General features: G+C 48.2%; 1 protein-coding gene across 1 annotated transcript in view; it reads left to right on the top strand.

Moving 5' to 3' along the window:
• Positions 1-19,041, top strand: part of ALK (ALK receptor tyrosine kinase) — a 678,620-nt gene that overhangs the window by 354,329 nt on the left and 305,250 nt on the right. Inside the window, exon 4 of the mRNA XM_025867990.2 lies at positions 6,940-7,141. Within this exon, the coding sequence (XP_025723775.1) occupies positions 6,940-7,141 (202 nt within the window). The remainder of the gene's footprint in view (positions 1-6,939; positions 7,142-19,041) is intronic.

The following is a 19,041-nucleotide window of genomic DNA, read 5'->3' as shown; positions in this document are numbered from 1 at the left end:
TGGACTATGGTTCCCCATATGTTCCCACCCGCTTTCAACCCCAGTTTTCCAGACTAAAGGTAGCAGGATATTTAACTGCAGGGGAAAGGAAAAGGGAGCTCATCTCTAAATGTTCAGGTGCTAAGACTGCTAGCAGCAGTGTTCATGCCCAGAGTGGTGAGTCCATCCTGCTGTCATTGGGGAGTGGGCACCAGCAAAGTGGCATGGCCCTGACACCTGCCATCAGGCCAGTTCTGACAGAGAGAGCAAGCACCATCTATGTGCACTGAAGTCCCTATCAGCATTCCTTGTCTCTCCTGTTTAAATATATGGTGCTGATCCAGGATCACCCAGCCTATGAATAGCCCAGCAGCATGAAAAAGAAATATTGGGGTGGCTGGGTGGCTCAGTCGGTTAAGCATCCGGCTCTTGGTTTTGGCTCAGGTTGAGGTTGTAATCTCAGAATCCTGGGATCAAGCCCCGTGTCAGGCTCTGCACTCAGCGTGGAGTCTGCTTGGGATTCTCTTGCCCTCTCCCTCTGCCCCTCCCCACACAAACACCCTCTCTCTTTCTAAAATAGTTAAGTAAATCTTTTTAAAAAGAAGAAAAAAGAAAAATATCAACATAAAAAAATGGGTGCCAGAGAAAACAAGGATAAATTAGGTAACAGAGGTTAATTTGAAAGATAAAGGTCTTCAGAAAAATTTTAGGCAGAGCAGAGCGGAGAATGAAGGCATCAGAGAAATAATAAAACGAATTTACTAGAGATGAAAGAGGAGTATGTTTTCTGAGTGAAAGAACCCACCAAATGCCAGGAAGAATTTTTATAAAGATCTGAACCTAGATACATTGTATTGAAAATTTAGCAACTCAGTGTTAAAAAAAAAAGATCTTGAGGGGCACCTGGGTGGCTCAGTTGATTAAGCATTTGGCTCTTGATATCAGCTCAGGTCTTGATCTCACGGTAGTGAGTTCAAGCCTCACACTGGGCTCCACACTGGGCGTGGAGCCTATGGTAAAAAAAAAAAAAAAAAATCCTGAAAGCCTCCAAAAAGAGAAAAGACAGATTGACTACAAAGAGATTAGCAATAAAGCTAGCCTCAGACTTCTCCTCAGTCACACTGAGGAGACAACACTGAAGCTAGACCTTCAAATTTCTGAAGCAAAATTTCTAATCTGGAGACTATAGCCAGAAAAGCTGTCAACCAAGCGTGAAGACAAAATAAAAATATTTCAGATATTCAAAGATTCACGATGAGTTTCCCCTGAGGAAGTTTCCTAAGGATGGTGGGACTGATGGAAGAATCCCAGTGAAAATAAATTCCAGAATAATGCTCTGCAGGAAGCCCAGAAAGCAGCTGGTCCAAATTAAAACAGGAAATCAGTGTCTTTGAGAAGAAGGGAGAGATTTTTCAAGGAATATATAAAGGTGTTAGTGACATGGTGTAAAAGACAGATGGAAAGTAAATAGAAAAAAGAACGAAAGAAGGCAGATATAAAATAAAAGAGAACAGCAACTAGAAATTTCCAGAAAGACAAACTGTACAAGAAAGTCTGGGCTCAAAACATGAGGCAAATTAAGACAGAGAAAGAGAGAATATTCATTTGATCTTGATGCTAGAAACATTCTCCATGAAGTAGAAATGTGTTGTTTGGACCTATGGAGAAGATCACAAATATAACCCTTCTTCACTGCACTGGAAAAATATACAGTCATCAGTATATAAGCTCTACTTACTGATCGTCAAAGTTTAGCATCAACTTGTAAACAAAACACAAGACTTAATCACTCTTAGGCAATGTTGACAATGTGAGGAAAAGCCCAGCTGACCTGGAAGGTGGACGTGGGCAAGGAAGGTGTGGGGAAGGACAGAAGGACTAACAGCCATCTTCTAGTGAGGAGAGCCAGGAAATAGTGTATAAAGCTGATGGAACAAGTAATACATTTGCCATGGAAATTTAAAAAGGCAAATAATAAAAAAGAAAAACGGGATTTAAAAAATCAAGAATTAGAAGAAGGGGAAGAGTACCATTTTTCTAACTGTCCCATGGATGTAAGGAGCCTAAAGTTGTTGCCTCAACAAGTAACAAGATGATCGCCATATTTAGAATCCTGAAGGTGGCCACCAAAAGAACTTAGAAATCTTAAAAATGTTTCTGGGACTTGGAGAGAGGAGCAGGATTGGGGGATAGCTTTAAAAAATTATTGCGTGCCCTCCTTAATACTGCATGGAGCCCTGGGTGTTATATGAAAACAATGGATCGTGGATCACCACATCAAAAACTAATGATGTACGGTATGGTGACTAACATAACATAATAAAATTAAAAAAAATTATTACATACGGTTGTGGACTGTCTGACTTCTGGCCACGTGCATATATTGCTTCGACTTTTTGAAGTCACTGAGTACCTGCCCTGTGCAGGCATTGTGTTGAATACCAGATACTCAGAGGTGGTAACCAGCCTTGTAGCAGAAGCGTCTAAAGAAACAGATGATGCGCATTTAGGAGCCCTTCCTTGGGATGTGTTTGTGGAAATCGGAAGAGAAGAAGCAGGGCAGGGAATCACAGTTCACAGTGTATTTGGCCAACCGATTGAGACTGTTGGTATAGAGCCGCCACAGAGGTGAATTAGGACAAGCCTTTAGGACTTGGGGCTTGGAGACTTGACATGGTTCCTTTAGAATTATAATATTCTAGGTAGGCAGATAGAATTACCGACAGTTTGGAGCTGGGAGGGTTCTTGGAAAGATCTGTCCAACCCTTTCATTTTACAGACAAAGTTGGCTTGGTCGTGGCAGACCTAGTCTTCCTGACTCAGTCCTCCTGACTGCATGTTTAGTAAGAGCTAAAAGGAGCTTCCCATTTAGACACCCCTGGAAGCACAAAATCAACATCTATCATGGACCTACGGAGGTTAGGCACTGTACTGGCCATGTCACGCATGTTATCTAACTTAATCTCTACAACAGCCATGTGAGATAGGCTAGACACGTATTACATTCGAGCAAACTAAGGTTTAAAGAGTTTAAATCATTTGTCTGAAGCTTAGAGCTAGACAGACAGAGCCTGGATATGAATGAGTCTGTCTGACTCCAAGGTTCATGCCCCTTGGTTTCTGGCCCATAATTTGCCCCCTGCTGACTGAGATAAGAGCTACACATCCCTATATTGATGACCAACGTAAAAAATAATGGCCATTCCATATTTAATCATTGAACATATCAACGTGATCCACTAATAAGGGAAACATGATCCTGGCACTGTCTAAGCAAGGCTCTTTGATCTGCTTCTCCACTCCCCCATGGCCCAGCCTGGGGGAGGGTCTGTGAGCTGCCAGGCCATCCTTCTTGATTAGAAGGGACCCCAGGAGCCTCTAAGTAGCCCCAAGCTATTCTGAGCAAAATAAACAGGAAACGGAAAAGAGGGAGGGGAGACAGAAATGCTCACTGACTTTAAAAGATTTATACTGACAATATCCCAAGGAGCTTATGAAATGTATTTTTTCCTTTGTTTTTTTTTTTTGGAGAGAGGAAAGCTCCTGATGAAGAGAGAGCTCTCAACTAGAGTTTCATTGACAGTGAAGATACTTTAAGCTCAGGTTTTTATTGATAGTCCGGTTGCACAAAACAAAATTCATATAAATATCGTCTCACATATTAGAACTGGAAAAATAATCCATCTTCCAGTCAGCTTGGAAAGAGTTCCGTTATTGAGCTACTGAATTACAAGGACAGAGTTTACATGTGTTCCCACCCCCAGGAGGGAGGGAGAGTGGTGCAGGAGGAGCCCTAAGCCTAACACCTGATTCAGCTTGATTTTCTCCCGCTGGGAACTTGAGTTTCCCCTGGGGGATGTGTGTGCACACATGCACATAATCCTTCTGAGAAGAGGGAGAACATTTCCTTTCTCTTGCCCACATTCCTTCCCTCAATAGCTCAAAAACTGGGTTTCAATATGACATTCCACCAACTTGAAAACATCAGAGTAGGATCTCAGACCAGGGTCCAGTTGCTGCTCCCTTACATGTGACAGGCTGGCTCCATTCTAACCCCAGGCCATGCCCCAAAGCTTGTGGAGCAAGACTGTGCCACCCAGAGATGTTTCCAGGACTCTCACCTGCTCTGGACAAACACACACTCGTCTGGTATTGGAAACCCCAGGTGATCCCAGAGTCTGTCCCCAACATGGCACTTTTGCTTACAACAGTAACAATCTAAACACGTCCCATTGGCATTTAGCCACAGCCTTTCCTCGTGTGACTGGTGCTATAGGACAATGTCAGGTCAGTATTGACCCCCCACCTTTCCCCCACCATAAGAGATTCATCTTTCTGAAGCACCACTCTGACGACCTCACTCTCCTCCTCAAAAACGTTTTCCAAAAATAAAGTTGAATACCTTCAGCCAGGAATTAAAAGTCCTGTATGGTCTGCCCCCACCCCCACTGCCCTAGCCTTCCTTATGCCCCAGCCTTGTCTTCAGCTGCCCCTCTGTGACCCAGTGCCTCTATGCACTTCCTACATTTATGCCTTTTCTCCCCTTCCCTCATCTCCCACACAGCCGGTTCTGCCAATATCTTTGTCTTTCTCTCCCTGTAAGACCTAGCTCAGAGGTCATCTTCTTTATGACTTTTCCCAATTGAACCCAATGTCTTCTTCCCGGAGCCTCTGAAAGTGCTTCACCTGTATGTGTCTTATGACTTTATAACCTCTACTTTTGATGGCAGTTATTACAATGACCTCATCCCCCTTGTGGACCTGGAGTTCTAGAACTATGTTCTGGTTTCTGTCTCTGTCCCCAGAGCAGAGCCCGTGCTTGGATGTTCGCTCAACACTGGCATCCAGGAAATGAAATTTGAGGGCAAGAAAGAGTGAGGAAGGGAGCTAGTGAACAAATGGATTTGGTCCAGCACCCAACTGCCTGCATTTCTCTCTTCTTCACCCTCTGAGTGCCTGAGTCCTACAGCTTGGCCACAATGCACCCTGATCGTATTTTAGGATAAGGGATACAGTGGGATAAGGAGAAATATACAAGGGAAAGAATGCTGGTTAGAAGTCCAGAGACCTGGACTCTGGTCTGGAGTTTCAAATCAAGATGTTGGACAAGTCATTTCCCCATTCTGACTTGCAGTCTACTTCTCTAGAAAAGCCAGGACATCATATTAGATGATCTTTAAGTCCTTTCTAATTCTGAGTTTTTTATTCTAATCCCTTTCTTCTACCTCTGTGCCCATGACGAGAATATCTCCCCCATTGTAAAATAGGATCATAATATAGATCATTTACGGAGGTTTGTCGAGCCCTTTTTACTGGTCTATCTGCCATGCAGAAACATTCCTGTAATCACAGAGGGTTCAGCTTCTAGTGCTGACCCCAGGTCCCCAGTCCTGCTCAGAAACAGTCTTGTGCTGACCTCATCCTGATTTTAACTGGAAGTCACATTTCTCTACTTCAAGTCTCTAGTTCCTGATATTATGCCTTCTCCTTGAAGAATGCTTCTGGTAGGGATCCCTTCTTTTCATCTGCATCATTCTTTACCCCTGACTGCTAGTTCATTTACCTACATGATCAATTGGGTTGTCTGTAGAAGGAGACCAGTTTGAAGCACTCAGAAGTGATTTTAGAAGGCTGAGCACTCATTAGCTGGTTCACACTGGAGGGATTGGGGATCTTACAATAGGCTTCCAATGCGCTGTGCTCTTATGCTGACAGTAAGCCCATGAATACAGGTTTCTTATAGATCACTTGGCCCGTGCTACTGGAATTAGGCTTGGCTTGCCCCTGAGGGAGACTCTGCCACAGGCCAGCATCAGGGGGATTTGTAGGGCTTTCCTTGTGGAGACCAGTTACAAATTCATATGACTCACAGACTCAAGAGCTGAAATGGATCTTAAGAGATTATTGAGTTCAGCCAACCCTTCTCACCCTGTTTTATAAACAAGGAAACGGAAATCTGAGAAAGTTAATGCTCTGCGAAAGATCACTCAGCTAGTAACCAAAGGATCAGTGATCAGGAGCTGTGAACGTGTGCCCCAAATGCTGCCTCTCCAAGCCACCCGCCTCTCAAGGGAAACCTTGAACTGGTCCGAACTATTTGAGACTGTAGAGCCAACACATACATTCCAGAGAAACTCTGAGTCGGCCATAAATTGAGTGCCAAGTTGGCTTGAATGCACTGTGGGGAACTTGGGTCAGCTTTTATTGGAACTGTGACCTGTCAGGAGGCCTAAGAAGCCCCAGAGTGTGGCCTGGCTTGTGGGACGTGGAAACACCTTACATGGATGTTGCCAAGATGCCACTGATGTTCTTGCTCCACTCTTGGCACATTTACGGAGGCGGTGACTGCCAAGGCTGTCCCTGTAGACCAGGATGTAAACCTAGCAGAATGTCTTAGCACCTGGGTTACCCTTTGGGGATTAGAGATACCCCTTCTTTTTCTCCAGTTTCCTGTGAGACTCCATTAGTTGTGCCTATTACAGGCTGGCAAAGAATCTGTAGCTGTCTTCTCTGCTTTAACTTAGAAGACAGTTGAAGTCAAATAATTGATTATTTAATAGGGTCCTTTCCCTCTGCACAAAACTGGGTAAAGAACTCTCCAAGCTTATCTCAAGTGATCCTTATAACCACCCTGTGAAGTGGGTGTTTTCATTCCCATTTTACAGATGAAGAACCTGAGACTCAAGGACATAGAGCTAGTTAATAAGGGAGCTAAGGTGAGAACCTTAGTCTGCCTGACTCTAAAGCCCAAGTCCTGAATTACCTCTTGCTTCAGGCTTTGCTTTTCACAGAGATAATCTGAGAAAAGGGGAGGAGGGCTGGGTGTATGTGAAGAAGGTGAGAAAGGCCTCCCGTATTTGCTGACTTTGGTGCCATTGGTCTCTATATCCTGCCATGGATATGCTGCTGGTCCTACTGTCTGGCCACACCTGCAGAGTCACCCTCTCTGTCTCTTGCCAGGCTCCTTCCTCCTCCTCAACACCTCTGCGAACTCCAAGCACACCATCCTGAGCCCATGGATGAGGAGCAGCAGTGAACACTGCAGGCTGGCTGTGTCCGTGCACAGGCACCTGCAGCCTTCTGGGAGGTATGTCGCCCAGCTGCTGCCCCACAACGAGCCTGGAAGGGAGATCCTCCTGGTACCCACTCCGGGAAAGCATGGGTAAGTCCTTCTCCATGTCTAAAACTGATTCTATAAAAGGCCATTTGGCTTTTGGCTGCAAATTTCCAGAGTCTGTGACATCTACTTAAAACTCACGATCGTCCTTTAATGGGTAGGGTCCAGATTGAGCCATTACTGCTAATATTCCCAAGGTAGTGTCTCGGGCACTGATCTGTGGGGCCCTCTGGCCGCCCAGGCTGGTGGTCCTTCCAGAGGCCAGAAGACCAGCTGGCAGAGTGGGCCTTTAATGAGTGGGTGTTAAAGATATTTATTTCCCAAAGTACAGACGGAGCCAAGAAGAAAACAGCCAAGGGGAGTGTTAAGAGGCCAAAATGAAAGTAATTTAATATGCTGGATACTGGGTTTTACCAGCAGGACATTGGCAGGAAGGGAAAGAGCAAACTATTGTAATCACTCAAGCAGGTCCTGCAGGAGTACGAGACCTCAGAGCAGATAATTCGTCAGGGATGCCACAGTGGTATCAATTCAGTGGAGATTGGGACAGGCTTTGTTCCCGAACCTCTAAGGCTTACAGAGTCCTGAAGTCACACCAGATGCCCATGTCAGTGAGCTCAAGCTTCTAGGAGATACCCACTTGCTTACTCAGCGATCCGCTGAGCCTCTAGAAGTAGTTACATTGGAAAGCAAACCTGAACCAGGGTATCTCTGTGCATACCTATTTTCCTTATTCCATAAGAATAAATACCATCATAAGACCCCAGTTTTGGGGTGCCTGGGTGGCTCAGTCGTTAAGCGTCTGCCTTCAGCTCAGGTCATGATCCCAGGGTCTTGGGATCAAGCCCCGCATCGGGCTTCCTGCTCAGCAGGAGCCTGCTTCTCCCTCTCCCACTCCCCCTGCTTGTGTTCCATCTCTCACTGTCCCTCTCTCTGTCAAATAAATAAATAAAGTCTTAAAAAAAGTCTTGAGGGGCCCCCGATCTGAATACTTACTATAATCAACAAGAGTGAGAGATATATCTCTGTGACATGTTTACAGAAGAAAGACCTCAAATTTCTATCTAAGCTTAGACTTAGGTTTCCTCTAAGAAGATACCTTTCCGAAGAGTCCCATCTGAACAGTGATGTTACCCATCCTTCACCTCCATGGTGTGCTGGGTGAGGAGGGGAGAGCACCTGTCTACTGCTCTTCCAACAAAGCTCTGTGGCCTCCTTAGTAAGTTCTTGAAGGTCTCTACCCTACTCTCCTACCACTGACCCACCTGTATGTATTTATGCTTCAAAGAACTACAACCTGCTACCATCCCAGCAGGAATGAAGCCTTGGCTTCAAGAAGGATGCTGTCCCGGTACCTAAACTCCTCTCCATCTTCTTGCCTCTGAAATGCCTCATGGGGCTCTATGGGAGGGTCCCAGCACCAAGTGCCTCTTGCTCAGTCCACCGGAAGTTAGGAATGTTGGGCGTCTGGGCTGCGCACTGTTTTGGATGAGCTGTCCTCTGGGCCAAACTTCCCTCCAGCATGGCCTTCCTTTCTTGTGAGAAGGCCAGATGGTAAGGCCTCCCACCCGCATGCAGGGCGGGTGTTGGCCTCGGCCACAGCGTCATCCTGCAGGTGTCTGCCCAGCTTCATGAGCTGTTTATTCTGACTTCTACCATCAGCACCAAGCCCGGCAGAGAGCAGGCGGTGCTGCTCGGGGCTGCTGAGACTTCACACCATCAGTCTGTTCAAGTGTGTGGTTGGGGCCTGGACCCGTTGATGTCACAGGCGGAAGTGAAGTTCAGAGTCTCCCTGAAATGCAGGCTGAGAAGGTGCATGCGTGTGAAGGAAGGGCGCCAGAGGGATTTCAGCACCTCCTGAGCAGTGGAGCCTGGTCCCCTGGATAGCATGGGCGGGAGACCAGAGCCCATCTGTAGAACGAGCCATGGGGGCTTGCAAAGATGTTTCGCCTCTTATCTTCCCATGCTTGCAACTACTCCGTGAGTTCCCATTTAACAGACGAGAAAACTGAGGCAGGGAGTGGAAATAGGACGTGATAGGGCCCAAAGTAGACTCCAGGTCTCCCCTTTCCTCATTCCTGTGCTTTCCAGGAAACACGTAGCCCCTCAGCAGGAACTCAGGGTGAAAGGGCGGGGTCAGGAAAGAGGACTTGGACAGTGATGGAATCTTGCAACAAGAGATGACCTAGATTCTTTGGTGTGTCCAGACAGATGAGCACAGGGGGCGTGTGCCCTTCACAGAGAGTGAGAATAAGGAAAGGAAGGCGGCACGGTGCGGGCAGGCCGTGATCCCCCCCCCAGGCTGCCATTGCTATCAGTCTGCAGGTCCACCCTCCCGGCCATTGCATCACACTCCCAAGGCGACTCTCCCATCACCAGAGTTGGCCTGCCCCCTCGAGAGTGGGAGTTGAGGCAGGAGATGGGAAGCAGGTGTGCTGGGGCAAGCCCCCTGATTTACCTCTGCCTGGGGCCGCGTCTACAGGGGCTCCTCCTCAGGCAGGGCTCCATGCATCTGCGGGCAGGGATGCTCTCACCCAGCCCTGGCAGAGCCCTCTTGGAACTTGAGGATGAGCAGGAATGAGTCCAAACTGAAACTAAAGCTGCTGGAGCCAACTTCTCCACCTCTAACCAAATCGATGGAGTGAGGGTGGAAGGTGGCAGCTGAAGGGGCTGGCCAGAGACTGCTCTGCCACCTGGAGGCACTCCGCAGCCCCAGCCATCTTGGCAGGCCGCAGGTCACGGGCACTTGTCCAGTACCTCACAGGGCTCCCGGCATTTGTGTCGAGCTGGATCCGGGTTGCTCAGCCTCAGCACTGTTGACATCTGAGACCAGAGAATTCTTTTTGTGGGCACCGTCCTGGGCCTGGCTCCCCAGCTTCCCAGGCCTCTACCCACTCGATGCCAGGAGCACCTTCCCTGGTTACAGCAACCAAAATATCTCTAGACGTTGCCAGATGTCCCCTGCGGGGCAAAACTGCCCCCACTGAGAACCACTGAAATAGCTAGAGCATTTTGGAGCTGGAAGGAACCCTGAGATTTACCTGGTTCAACCTTCTCAATTCACGGGGGTGGGGACTGGGGCCCAGATGGGGAGGGGACTTGCCCCATGTCACATGATGAGCATCAGTGTTGGTCGACAAGTGTCTTGAGGCTTATACTCATGTTTATGTGCCAACTGGTGTACTAGGTCCTGGGTTACAAAGATGTATGAGGCCCGGTCTCTATGTTCGAGTAATAGTGACTACTGCTAACAGTTATTAACATTTCCCAGATGTGATAACCAGCCAACACTGTGCCCTTTATGTGCATTTTCTTATTTAATACTCGACAACACAGTGAAGCAGGTACTGTTACTATCTTCCGTTTCACGGTGAGGTCAAATAACCTTCTCCAAGGGCACCGGCTAGACGGGTCACGGGGGGTCTGAATCCAGCTGGCCTGACTTCAGACTATCCTTGCCCATTGCTAGAAGAGCTCAGTTAAGCCATGGTGGTACAGCAGAAAAATTAGCGTGCTGGGAGTCAAAGCCCTGAATTTAGGAGCCAGTGCACCATTCAGTAGTCAGTTTAGGGAACAGTGATTCACTGGGTACTTCCTGTATGTTGGGGACCGTCCAAGTGCCAGAGATACAAAGGCCAGCCTTTGATGGTCCTTAGGAGGATGTTCCATGAATGAGCTCTAGGACTTCAGGGGAATCCCACCCCCTAGCAAGCCTCAGTTTCCCCATCTGTGAAATGGGGATGAAGAGGCCAGCTTTGCTCTTGTTGTGCTGTGGAGTCAAGGTAATACAAGACATGAAGGGTTTTGCACACGAAGCAGGATGCAAACGTGATAGGCCACTATTTAATAGCCTAGCCTGCTCTGTTCTGCTCAGAATTGGGCATCAGAAAGGATTGAGACTCATCTGCTTTCCGATTACGGGGGCAGTGCCAGTCTCAAGAATCCTTTGGTTTTGAGATCCAGGGCAGTTTGACTCCCTGAAACTCACTCCCTTTAAGATCAGAGATGACCCAGGAACACAGTGCTCCGAGTGGCGAGGGGGACAGAGTTAAATCCTGGTGGTGATGACAGTGAGGATAAAAACAGACAGAACATGGTGCTTTGGGGACTGCCGTTTGCAAACCAACGTTCAGCATTTGAGGTAACACGGGAGGAGGCTGTCATAACACAGTTGGCTGGGGAAAGCTTGACTCATAGGCGTGGGCTGAGGAAGGACAAGTCTGAGGCCACTGAGTTCGTCGGAAACCGAGTCGTGAACACAAGGGCCACACTGGGGGAGCAGCAGCCTGCCTGGAGATAAGGGAGGCAGGGGAAGGCAGTCGGGGAGCCCCAGCAGCTGCTCCCTTCCTTGTCGCCTGGAAAACAGCCACGTACATGAGGTTTCGTGAATCACAGGGCAGGAGCGCCCATGTCTGCCAAGGCAGCCTGGCTTTGGCCAGGATCCCCCAGGGGACACACAGTGATGAGTGCCCGGTCTGCTCATCTGCTCCTCTGTCCTACCAGAATGGCCACAGGAGCAAGGAAGCAGAGAAATACTCTGTCCAACAGCCCAGCCCTGCTGGCCCCGGAATCCAGCAGGCCTAGGACATCTTAACTAGAAGTCAGAGGTTACAAAGTCCCCATGCATTGAATGAATATGATAATCCCTCTCTGAAGTGGTGAGCTGTGAAATGGCATAGGGAAAATGGTTTGCACAGTGCCAGCTATGGTAGTAGGTGCTTAGCACATGCTAGGATGCTTCGCTAGAGGCTTTTCAGCACATCCGATCCATGGACCGGCTGCCTCCCGTGTGATAGGTGTTGGGAATACGCAGCTGAAGATGGCACGGGCACGGCTTTCAAGGAGCATCCGGTCCAGTAAGGAAGACTCAGCACATGCTTGTGCAGATGGCTTTAAATGGGGGCCCAGAGAGATTGGGAAGCCGAGCTGAGCTCCCGCGCTGCCCTGCCTTTCTGCGGAGAGCTGATTTCAAAGAAAGAGCAAGCCGTTGGCGGCATGAAATTGGCGCCTTCCTGGACTCAGGACCACAAGCTTAGGGGCTGGTGGGGCGGGGGCAGTTGGGGGCTGCAGGAGCGCCTCCATGCCTCCTTCCTGGACACCCACAAGTCTCCCTTCCTCTCCAAGTACATGGCTTTCTCTGGCAGCCCCCGGTGTCTGGGGACTTGATTATGTGTGACCAGAACTACACAGTGTGTGGAAAGAAGAATTGGGCCCTGAGGGGAAAGAAGTTACCAATCATTTGAATTACTAATACTTGAAAAGATGTTTTAAACCTAAAGGATTCGGTGAGACTTGGGCTTGAGCCAGGAGAAGCTTGTTGGGGCGGTTGCATGGCACAAACAAGGTTCATTCCAGAAGGTGGCAGAGAAATAAGATTCCCCCCAGTACAGAGCTTCCCCTTTCTGCAGGATCTTAACCTCTACTCCCAGAGGAGGCGTGAGTTCCTTCTCCTCTGTCAGCGTCCTGATGGGGGAAGAAGCGAAGGCCCAGAGGCATGACGTGATATGATGGATAAAGGGCATGCTTCTGGCCAAGCCAGGACTCACACCCATGTCCGGCCTCCAGAGCCCGCCCTCCTCCCTCTCTCTTGGCTGAACAGCTGCATCAGGAAATCCTCAAACTCACTGCCCTTGGCTTAAAATCTGCAGCCACTCTCCCCAGGTGAAGAAAAACCCATGTCTGTGCTGGGTACCCACACAGTTGCCACATTAATTTAAACCCATCGGTTCTGACCAAAGATCCCAGCTTTCAAAACTCAGAACCATCCTAATGGGAGATCTGCCAAAGTGATTTAATCCAAAGCAGTATTGACCCCGGGGGCTCGGAGGCGCCGTGTCAGTCCCCGCTCCCCTGCTCATTTGTAGCTCCTCCCGGCCTCAGTTTCTCATGTTCCAAAGCAGAGATTCCAGCTGTAATCTGTCCCCTTCCTCATCCTGCAAGGGCAGCCACCTCACCTCAGGGGACCACTCGGGACTGGGGTAGCAGGAAACGATTTTCAGCAGAGTCCCCAGTCTGGCTCACAGGACAGTTACCCCCTCCCAACACAGAGACCTTCTGCTGCCAATGTACAGAACCCCGAATTGTCCTGTAAATAGACTGGCTGGTCTCAGCAGGCTGAGCGAGGTTTAGGCTTCAGGCAGGGCAACATGGAAGGATGACCCTAGACATTCACTTCTGAAAAGGTACCCGACTGCCAAGCTGTCGGCCCAGGGCAGTGGGCAGGTCTGGCCAGCACGGGGCAAGAAGGGGCTCGTGGCATTCAGCGGGCTCCAGCCAGAGTTCTCCTCGCATCCTGCCTGCATGATAAATGGGATCGGGAGTAAAAAAGGTGATCATTTATTGAAATTGATACCCTCGAGTGGCAGTGTCACAATGATTTAATTTCAGGCCCAGCATTTTCTCACTTTCAGAGTCATTCAGAGTGTTGGCTTTTCTCTTTTTCCCCTTGGTCTGAATAACACACTAATAAATATACAATATGGGCTTTAATGTCTGGGTGATTTACACTAAAAAGAGAGAGCCATTCAGAGGCTTTAAAGATAATTTTTAAAAGCCTTAAAATTCACACCCGGGCTTGTCAGAGGCCTATTTCCAGGGCATCTGGTCCCAGAACAGTCATGCAGGTTGGAGTTCTCTGAGCACAGGGCGGTCAGGAGACTTGGGTGTTAAGTGTGCTTGGAGGTAGCCCCCAGCCACAGTGTGAGTTTAGGCAAGTCTGAATCTCTACGAGCCTCCGCTTTCCTATCAGTAAAATGGTAATAATGGGTATGTATGCCTCACGAGATTGTCCTGAGGATTAAATTAGATCACAGGCAGAGCAGGTGCTAATAATGCTTCGTCCCTGCTCCTGGCTGCCCCTCGCAGGGGCCCAGGGTCGGCCTTCCTCCAGGCTGCTCTGGGCTATGTGGGGGTGGGCACGAGAACAGCTAAGGTTAGCAATTTCATTCCCCCTGTTCTCAGAGTGACTGCTTGTGTTCCCCTAAGGCGGGCCCCAAAGTACCAGTCCCACTGACTGGGCCTGAATTCACCATATTTCTCATCCCTGTGAGTAGTATTATTGAAGCAACTACTAAAATGCTAATCCTCTCTAGAACACCTGGATTTAAAGCCATTAATATGATAGGTCTCAAGCTTTCGGGGTACAAATCAGAATCACGCCTTCTATAAAATCTGTACGGCTTAGTCCCAGCAGAGTGATTCTGATTTTGTCTTGAGAAGGGGCATGAGCATCAGTATTTCTAGAAAGGGGCACAAAGGATTCTGGTATAATCAACAATGAGGAATCGTGACTAACACCTCAGCTTGGTTTGGTTGGTCACATATACTGGTAACTTTCTATAATCATTTACTAAACACTAAAGACAGAAATTACAAAGAAAGCTGAGAGAGGTGAAGTGCACTTGTGTGCAGCGTGGAGGGTCCTATTTCCCTCTCACAGGCGGACACGCTAGTGACAAGGTTGTCCACCCCGGGCCTGGTCCTGCCTGTGTGTCCCCCATCTGGAGCAACTGGGTGAATCCAAGGCCATGTAAGGGACTGGTCTCCACCAGTGGGTCTATTCAAGAAACATCTGTGATTCTCTCTCCAGAATTACTGTGGCTTTCAAGGCCACAGGAGACTGAGAAGAATACAGAGTGGACTAGAGAGTACTGGATTTTTCAGAGTCAGAGAGAGTCTCCATCCATCCACCCACCCACCCACCCACCGCCCATCTCTGTTCTTCAGAATGTCATGTGTTGACTCTCATCTAGGTCCCAGGTTAACAGCAGAGCTGTGGCACTCCTTTTTGTTCTCAGGAGGTAGACACTACACTGTTAATATTCACAGCAAATCTCTGTACAGTGCATGTTCAGGTTACCAGGTGCATCAACTACCATCAGTCCATCAATCCATTTCATCTTCACTCTGATCTATGTCATATATATTACTATCTTCCTTTTATAGATGAGTAAACAGAACCTCAGAGAGGTTCAGTGATTTTTCCTTTAGTCCTAAGTAACACACAGGGAAGCGCATATCTTTGGGGCCTTTTCCTTTTTTGTGGGGTGGGGGTTCCTGTTGTTTCCACAAGGAAGCCTTGTAGTGGAACCCTGATATCATGTCTGGCTCTAAGGAAAGTGACGCCTGTTCTCATCCAGTCAGGAAAAGCTCTTCTAGAGAAGACTCACCTGATATTGGTCATCTGATGCTGAGCCACAAGCCCTCAGGCTTGCGTATCTTCTTATTCCTCGAAGTGCCTGGCACAGCGCCTAGCACATAGTAAGTGTTCTTTGTTAGGTGAATGGACACCAGATCAATTTATGGTAGTCTATGATGCAACTCTTCTTAAACCTGACCTCTAAGTCTAAAAGTTAAAGCCCAGTCCGGGATCACATGAAAAGATGAAAAGTATTTTCTTCCCACCCTTAGCCCACGCCCAGGGAGACATGTATAATCCTCCCTGGGGCTCAGGAAGCAGCTGTCAGAGCGCACTTCAACTGTGAAGGTTGCCACTAAGTACAAAGGACAATCCCTTTCCTGGCAGATACAACTTTTACTCACGATTGCTTTCATTGATGGGTGTCAAAAAAAATAAATGAAAAGACCATCGGCTTCTGCCAGTTTTGACCTTCGAGATTTGAGAGCCCAAGGCTTGTAGTGGGGCTCTTTTGAGCTGGTTGCTTTCCTTTTCCCACTCTGCCCTGGATATTTGATGGATTGAGCACTAGGAAGATTAGAGAATTATGAATACCTATAACCCCTTGGCTTGTCAGAATGGCATCTTGGAAAATCCCATAATGATAAATGTCTATTGTATACAAAAAGAAGTCAAAATGCATAAAAACAATCACTTCTTATCTAAGAAGTGTTTATTGAGCTTTGCCTTTTCCCAGTGGGGAGGGAGATATCAAAAATAGGTGGAGGAATTTAGGCGGTGGGCCACTAGTGTCGAGGAATTCACTCATCCTTTCCATCATGCATTCTGTCAACAAACGTTTGAGTCTCACTCTGTCCCAAGCACTGGTTGGACTCTGATGGCTCATCCTGCCTTCAAGGGGCTCACAGTGAGGTTTGGTGATGGGTAACACGGGATAGCTGTGATGCTGTGGGGGAAGGGCTATAATCGGTTTGTGCACAGGGTGTGTGCAAAGGGGTGTGGAGGAGCGTATGCATGCAGAGTGGCTGGTAGGCAAGTTGGCCCAGAGAAGACAACTTGAACTGGCTCTCAAGGGAGAAGGGGCGTGGTCAGGCAGATAATGAGATGGAGGCCTGCTACGCACAGAGGGACCTTGTTCGAGGGCCTGGCAACTTGAGAAGTAGGTGGTGCTGGGGCTGCATCATCCAGAACCACCCTGCCCCCACCCTGCCCCCATCCGGTCCCTCAGAGCACTCGATTTATACGTATGTGCCACCAGCTTGCATAGCACCAGTACCCATCCCCTCCCCACCACAGCAGTCTCCAAACAGACATCTTATCCCTGAACTCCCTCCCCCACCTCCAGCAAAGATCCTGCCACAAGTGCTAGAAAGATTTCACCCTGGCTCTGGGCTCTTCTCTGACTTTCTCTCCCTCTGTGGTAGCATCTTTCTCCCCAGTGAGCACTCTACTTTCCTATAGACAATCCATATATGCAGCTGATTTCTACCCCAGCACATTTGTATATTGATACTAGTGAAGAAGAGGAGTGTCTTAGTCCATTCAGGCTGCTCTAACAAAGTACCCCTGACTGGCTGACTTAGAAACAACAAAAATCTATTTCTCACAGTTCTTTAGGCTGGAAGTCCAAGACAGGGTGCCAATTCGGTCATGTTCCAGAAGGACCCTCTTCCTGATTCGTAGTTGGTACTTTCTCACTGTGACATGGTGAGAGGGGCCAGGGAGCTCTCTGGAGCCCTTTTTTTAAGACCACTAATCCCATTCGTGAGGGCTTTACCCTCATGACCAATCACCTCCAATGGCCTCACCTTCTAATGCCATCACTTTGGGGGTTAGGTTTCAACCTATGATTTGGGGGGGTGGGAAGGCACATTCAGACCACAGCAAGGAGATAGGAATAGTTACTTGGTGCTTACTCTGTGGTGCCCAGCATTGGTCTGAGTGCCTTCCACGTGTCATCTCATGTGATAGTATGTTCACCACCATTCAACGAGGGAGGCAGTTTTATTACCTGCATTTTATAGTGAGGAAGCTGAAGCTCAGTGAGGTTAAGTAATTTGCCCAGAGTCACACAGCTAGTAAGGAGCACACAAGATTTGAAGCCAGGCAGACTAGCTCCACAGTCCACATGCCTACCTACTAGGCTCCAGGCCTCCCTATCCCCAACCAATAATTAAGAAGATATTACTATTTACATAGGATGATTAACCACTGTTTACTCTTCATAAATACCTAGCTGCATATCTTCTGTGGTATATATGTCATCCAAAATAAAGGGCAAAATTCTAAGGCCTTGGCCCATAGAAGAAGCACATTTTGAAGAGCAGGCAGCCTTAAGAATGGGAATTAGAAAGCCTGGCCCAGCAGAAGGTTATAGAAGGTTAAAGAAGGTTATAGAAAGCCCAGGTAACATGGTCCTGGCTTCTCTGTTTCCTGAAGCTCTAGGCCAATCAGGGCCCCCTTGCCTGGAGACACCAGGTCCTCTGTCGGTGGTGAAGGAGGCAGAACCGGGTGATGGAATGACCTGCTCTTTTAGTTGTAATGCAAAGAGTCTTAGCCACAAGTGCTGATGGCACATGAGTAAAGAAACACCAGCAGCTGCAGAACAGCCCAGCTCAGCTTTACAGTCACTCCAGGCCCAGAGCAAACCTCCCTGTTTTTCATTACCTGGCCTGCTTCTGAGTTTTCTTTTTTCCCCTTTGTTTTGTTTATAGCATCACACTCACATGCCTACCTAAACTCCTTGTTTTTATAACAGAAATGCATTTTCTTATGGTTCAGAGCCTTAGTTAAGAGCTGAATCAACCACGGGACCTTGCATTTAAAAGGCTTTACAAAATCTACACACGGATTTGGTGCGATGTCTATTCCTGAGATGATCTTACATCACTAAGCTCCAAGAAGGTGTGTTGCCGCTGCTTTCAAATTACTGATTGCTTTCCCTCTGCCAATGGGTAAGTCTTGTGGTGGCGAGAAAAGGGAGGGCGTGCAGCGAAGACCACCACTTTTCGACTGGGAGCAGGCTGAGCCCAGGGCATGAGAACCACCGGTGAGGCCAGTCACCCAAGGACATCAGGTTCCCTGAGGGTCTGGGGCCTCCCCTCACCCCTCAGGGCAACTTCGGGCAAACGATGCCACACGGTGGGAATCAGGAAAGAGCTGTATGCTGTGTTGCTTCCCTCCTGCCCCCACTTCTAGATTAGATTTTGTTCTTTGTTGTATTGTTAACTCTGTGGAATGTTCCTTGAAGTCTTTGAGAACAATAACTTCAGTGCTGACTCCTGGACATTAGGAGGTCCCCAAATGGAGCCAGTCGAGAACTTGACGAGGGAACTAGCAGGTGAACATTGCAGGCTGCGAATCTTCTGCTTCAGACCCTTCAGTAAACCCCTGAGGATCAATTCCAAGATCCTTCTTAGCATGGCACATGACCCCAATCCGGCCCTCCCCTTCTTGAGCTTCCCGCATTCCTTTGGACCCAAACTTCATTTATCATAAGCTATTCACAGTTGCCTTAACTGAGGCAAGCAATTTCAAGCCCTCATGCCTTCTCCCACCTCTCTGACCACCACATACAACTCTTCTCCTCCTCCTTCGGAAACAGAATCCCTTAGCTCCCAAGCCTTCCCTGGGACTCCAGACCCACTCCCAGCAGCGTTGATTTTACCATCTTTTGAACCCACTTCTCTGGCTTGTTTCACTTCTCTATTAGTGTTCTCAGCCCTACACCACTTTTGTTCTTTTACACATCTTTCTCACCAATGAGGCACCCTAAGAATAGACATGGGCATTATTGATCACTGTGTCT

This window comes from Callorhinus ursinus, unplaced genomic scaffold, assembly GCF_003265705.2.
Source record: "Callorhinus ursinus isolate GAN/ISIS: 27379988/994484 unplaced genomic scaffold, GSC_fseal_2.0 scaffold10, whole genome shotgun sequence".
NCBI classification, from domain to species: domain Eukaryota; kingdom Metazoa; phylum Chordata; class Mammalia; order Carnivora; family Otariidae; genus Callorhinus; species Callorhinus ursinus.
The sequence above is the reverse complement of the archived record's forward strand: the minus strand, read 5'-3'. Positions and strand labels throughout refer to the sequence as shown.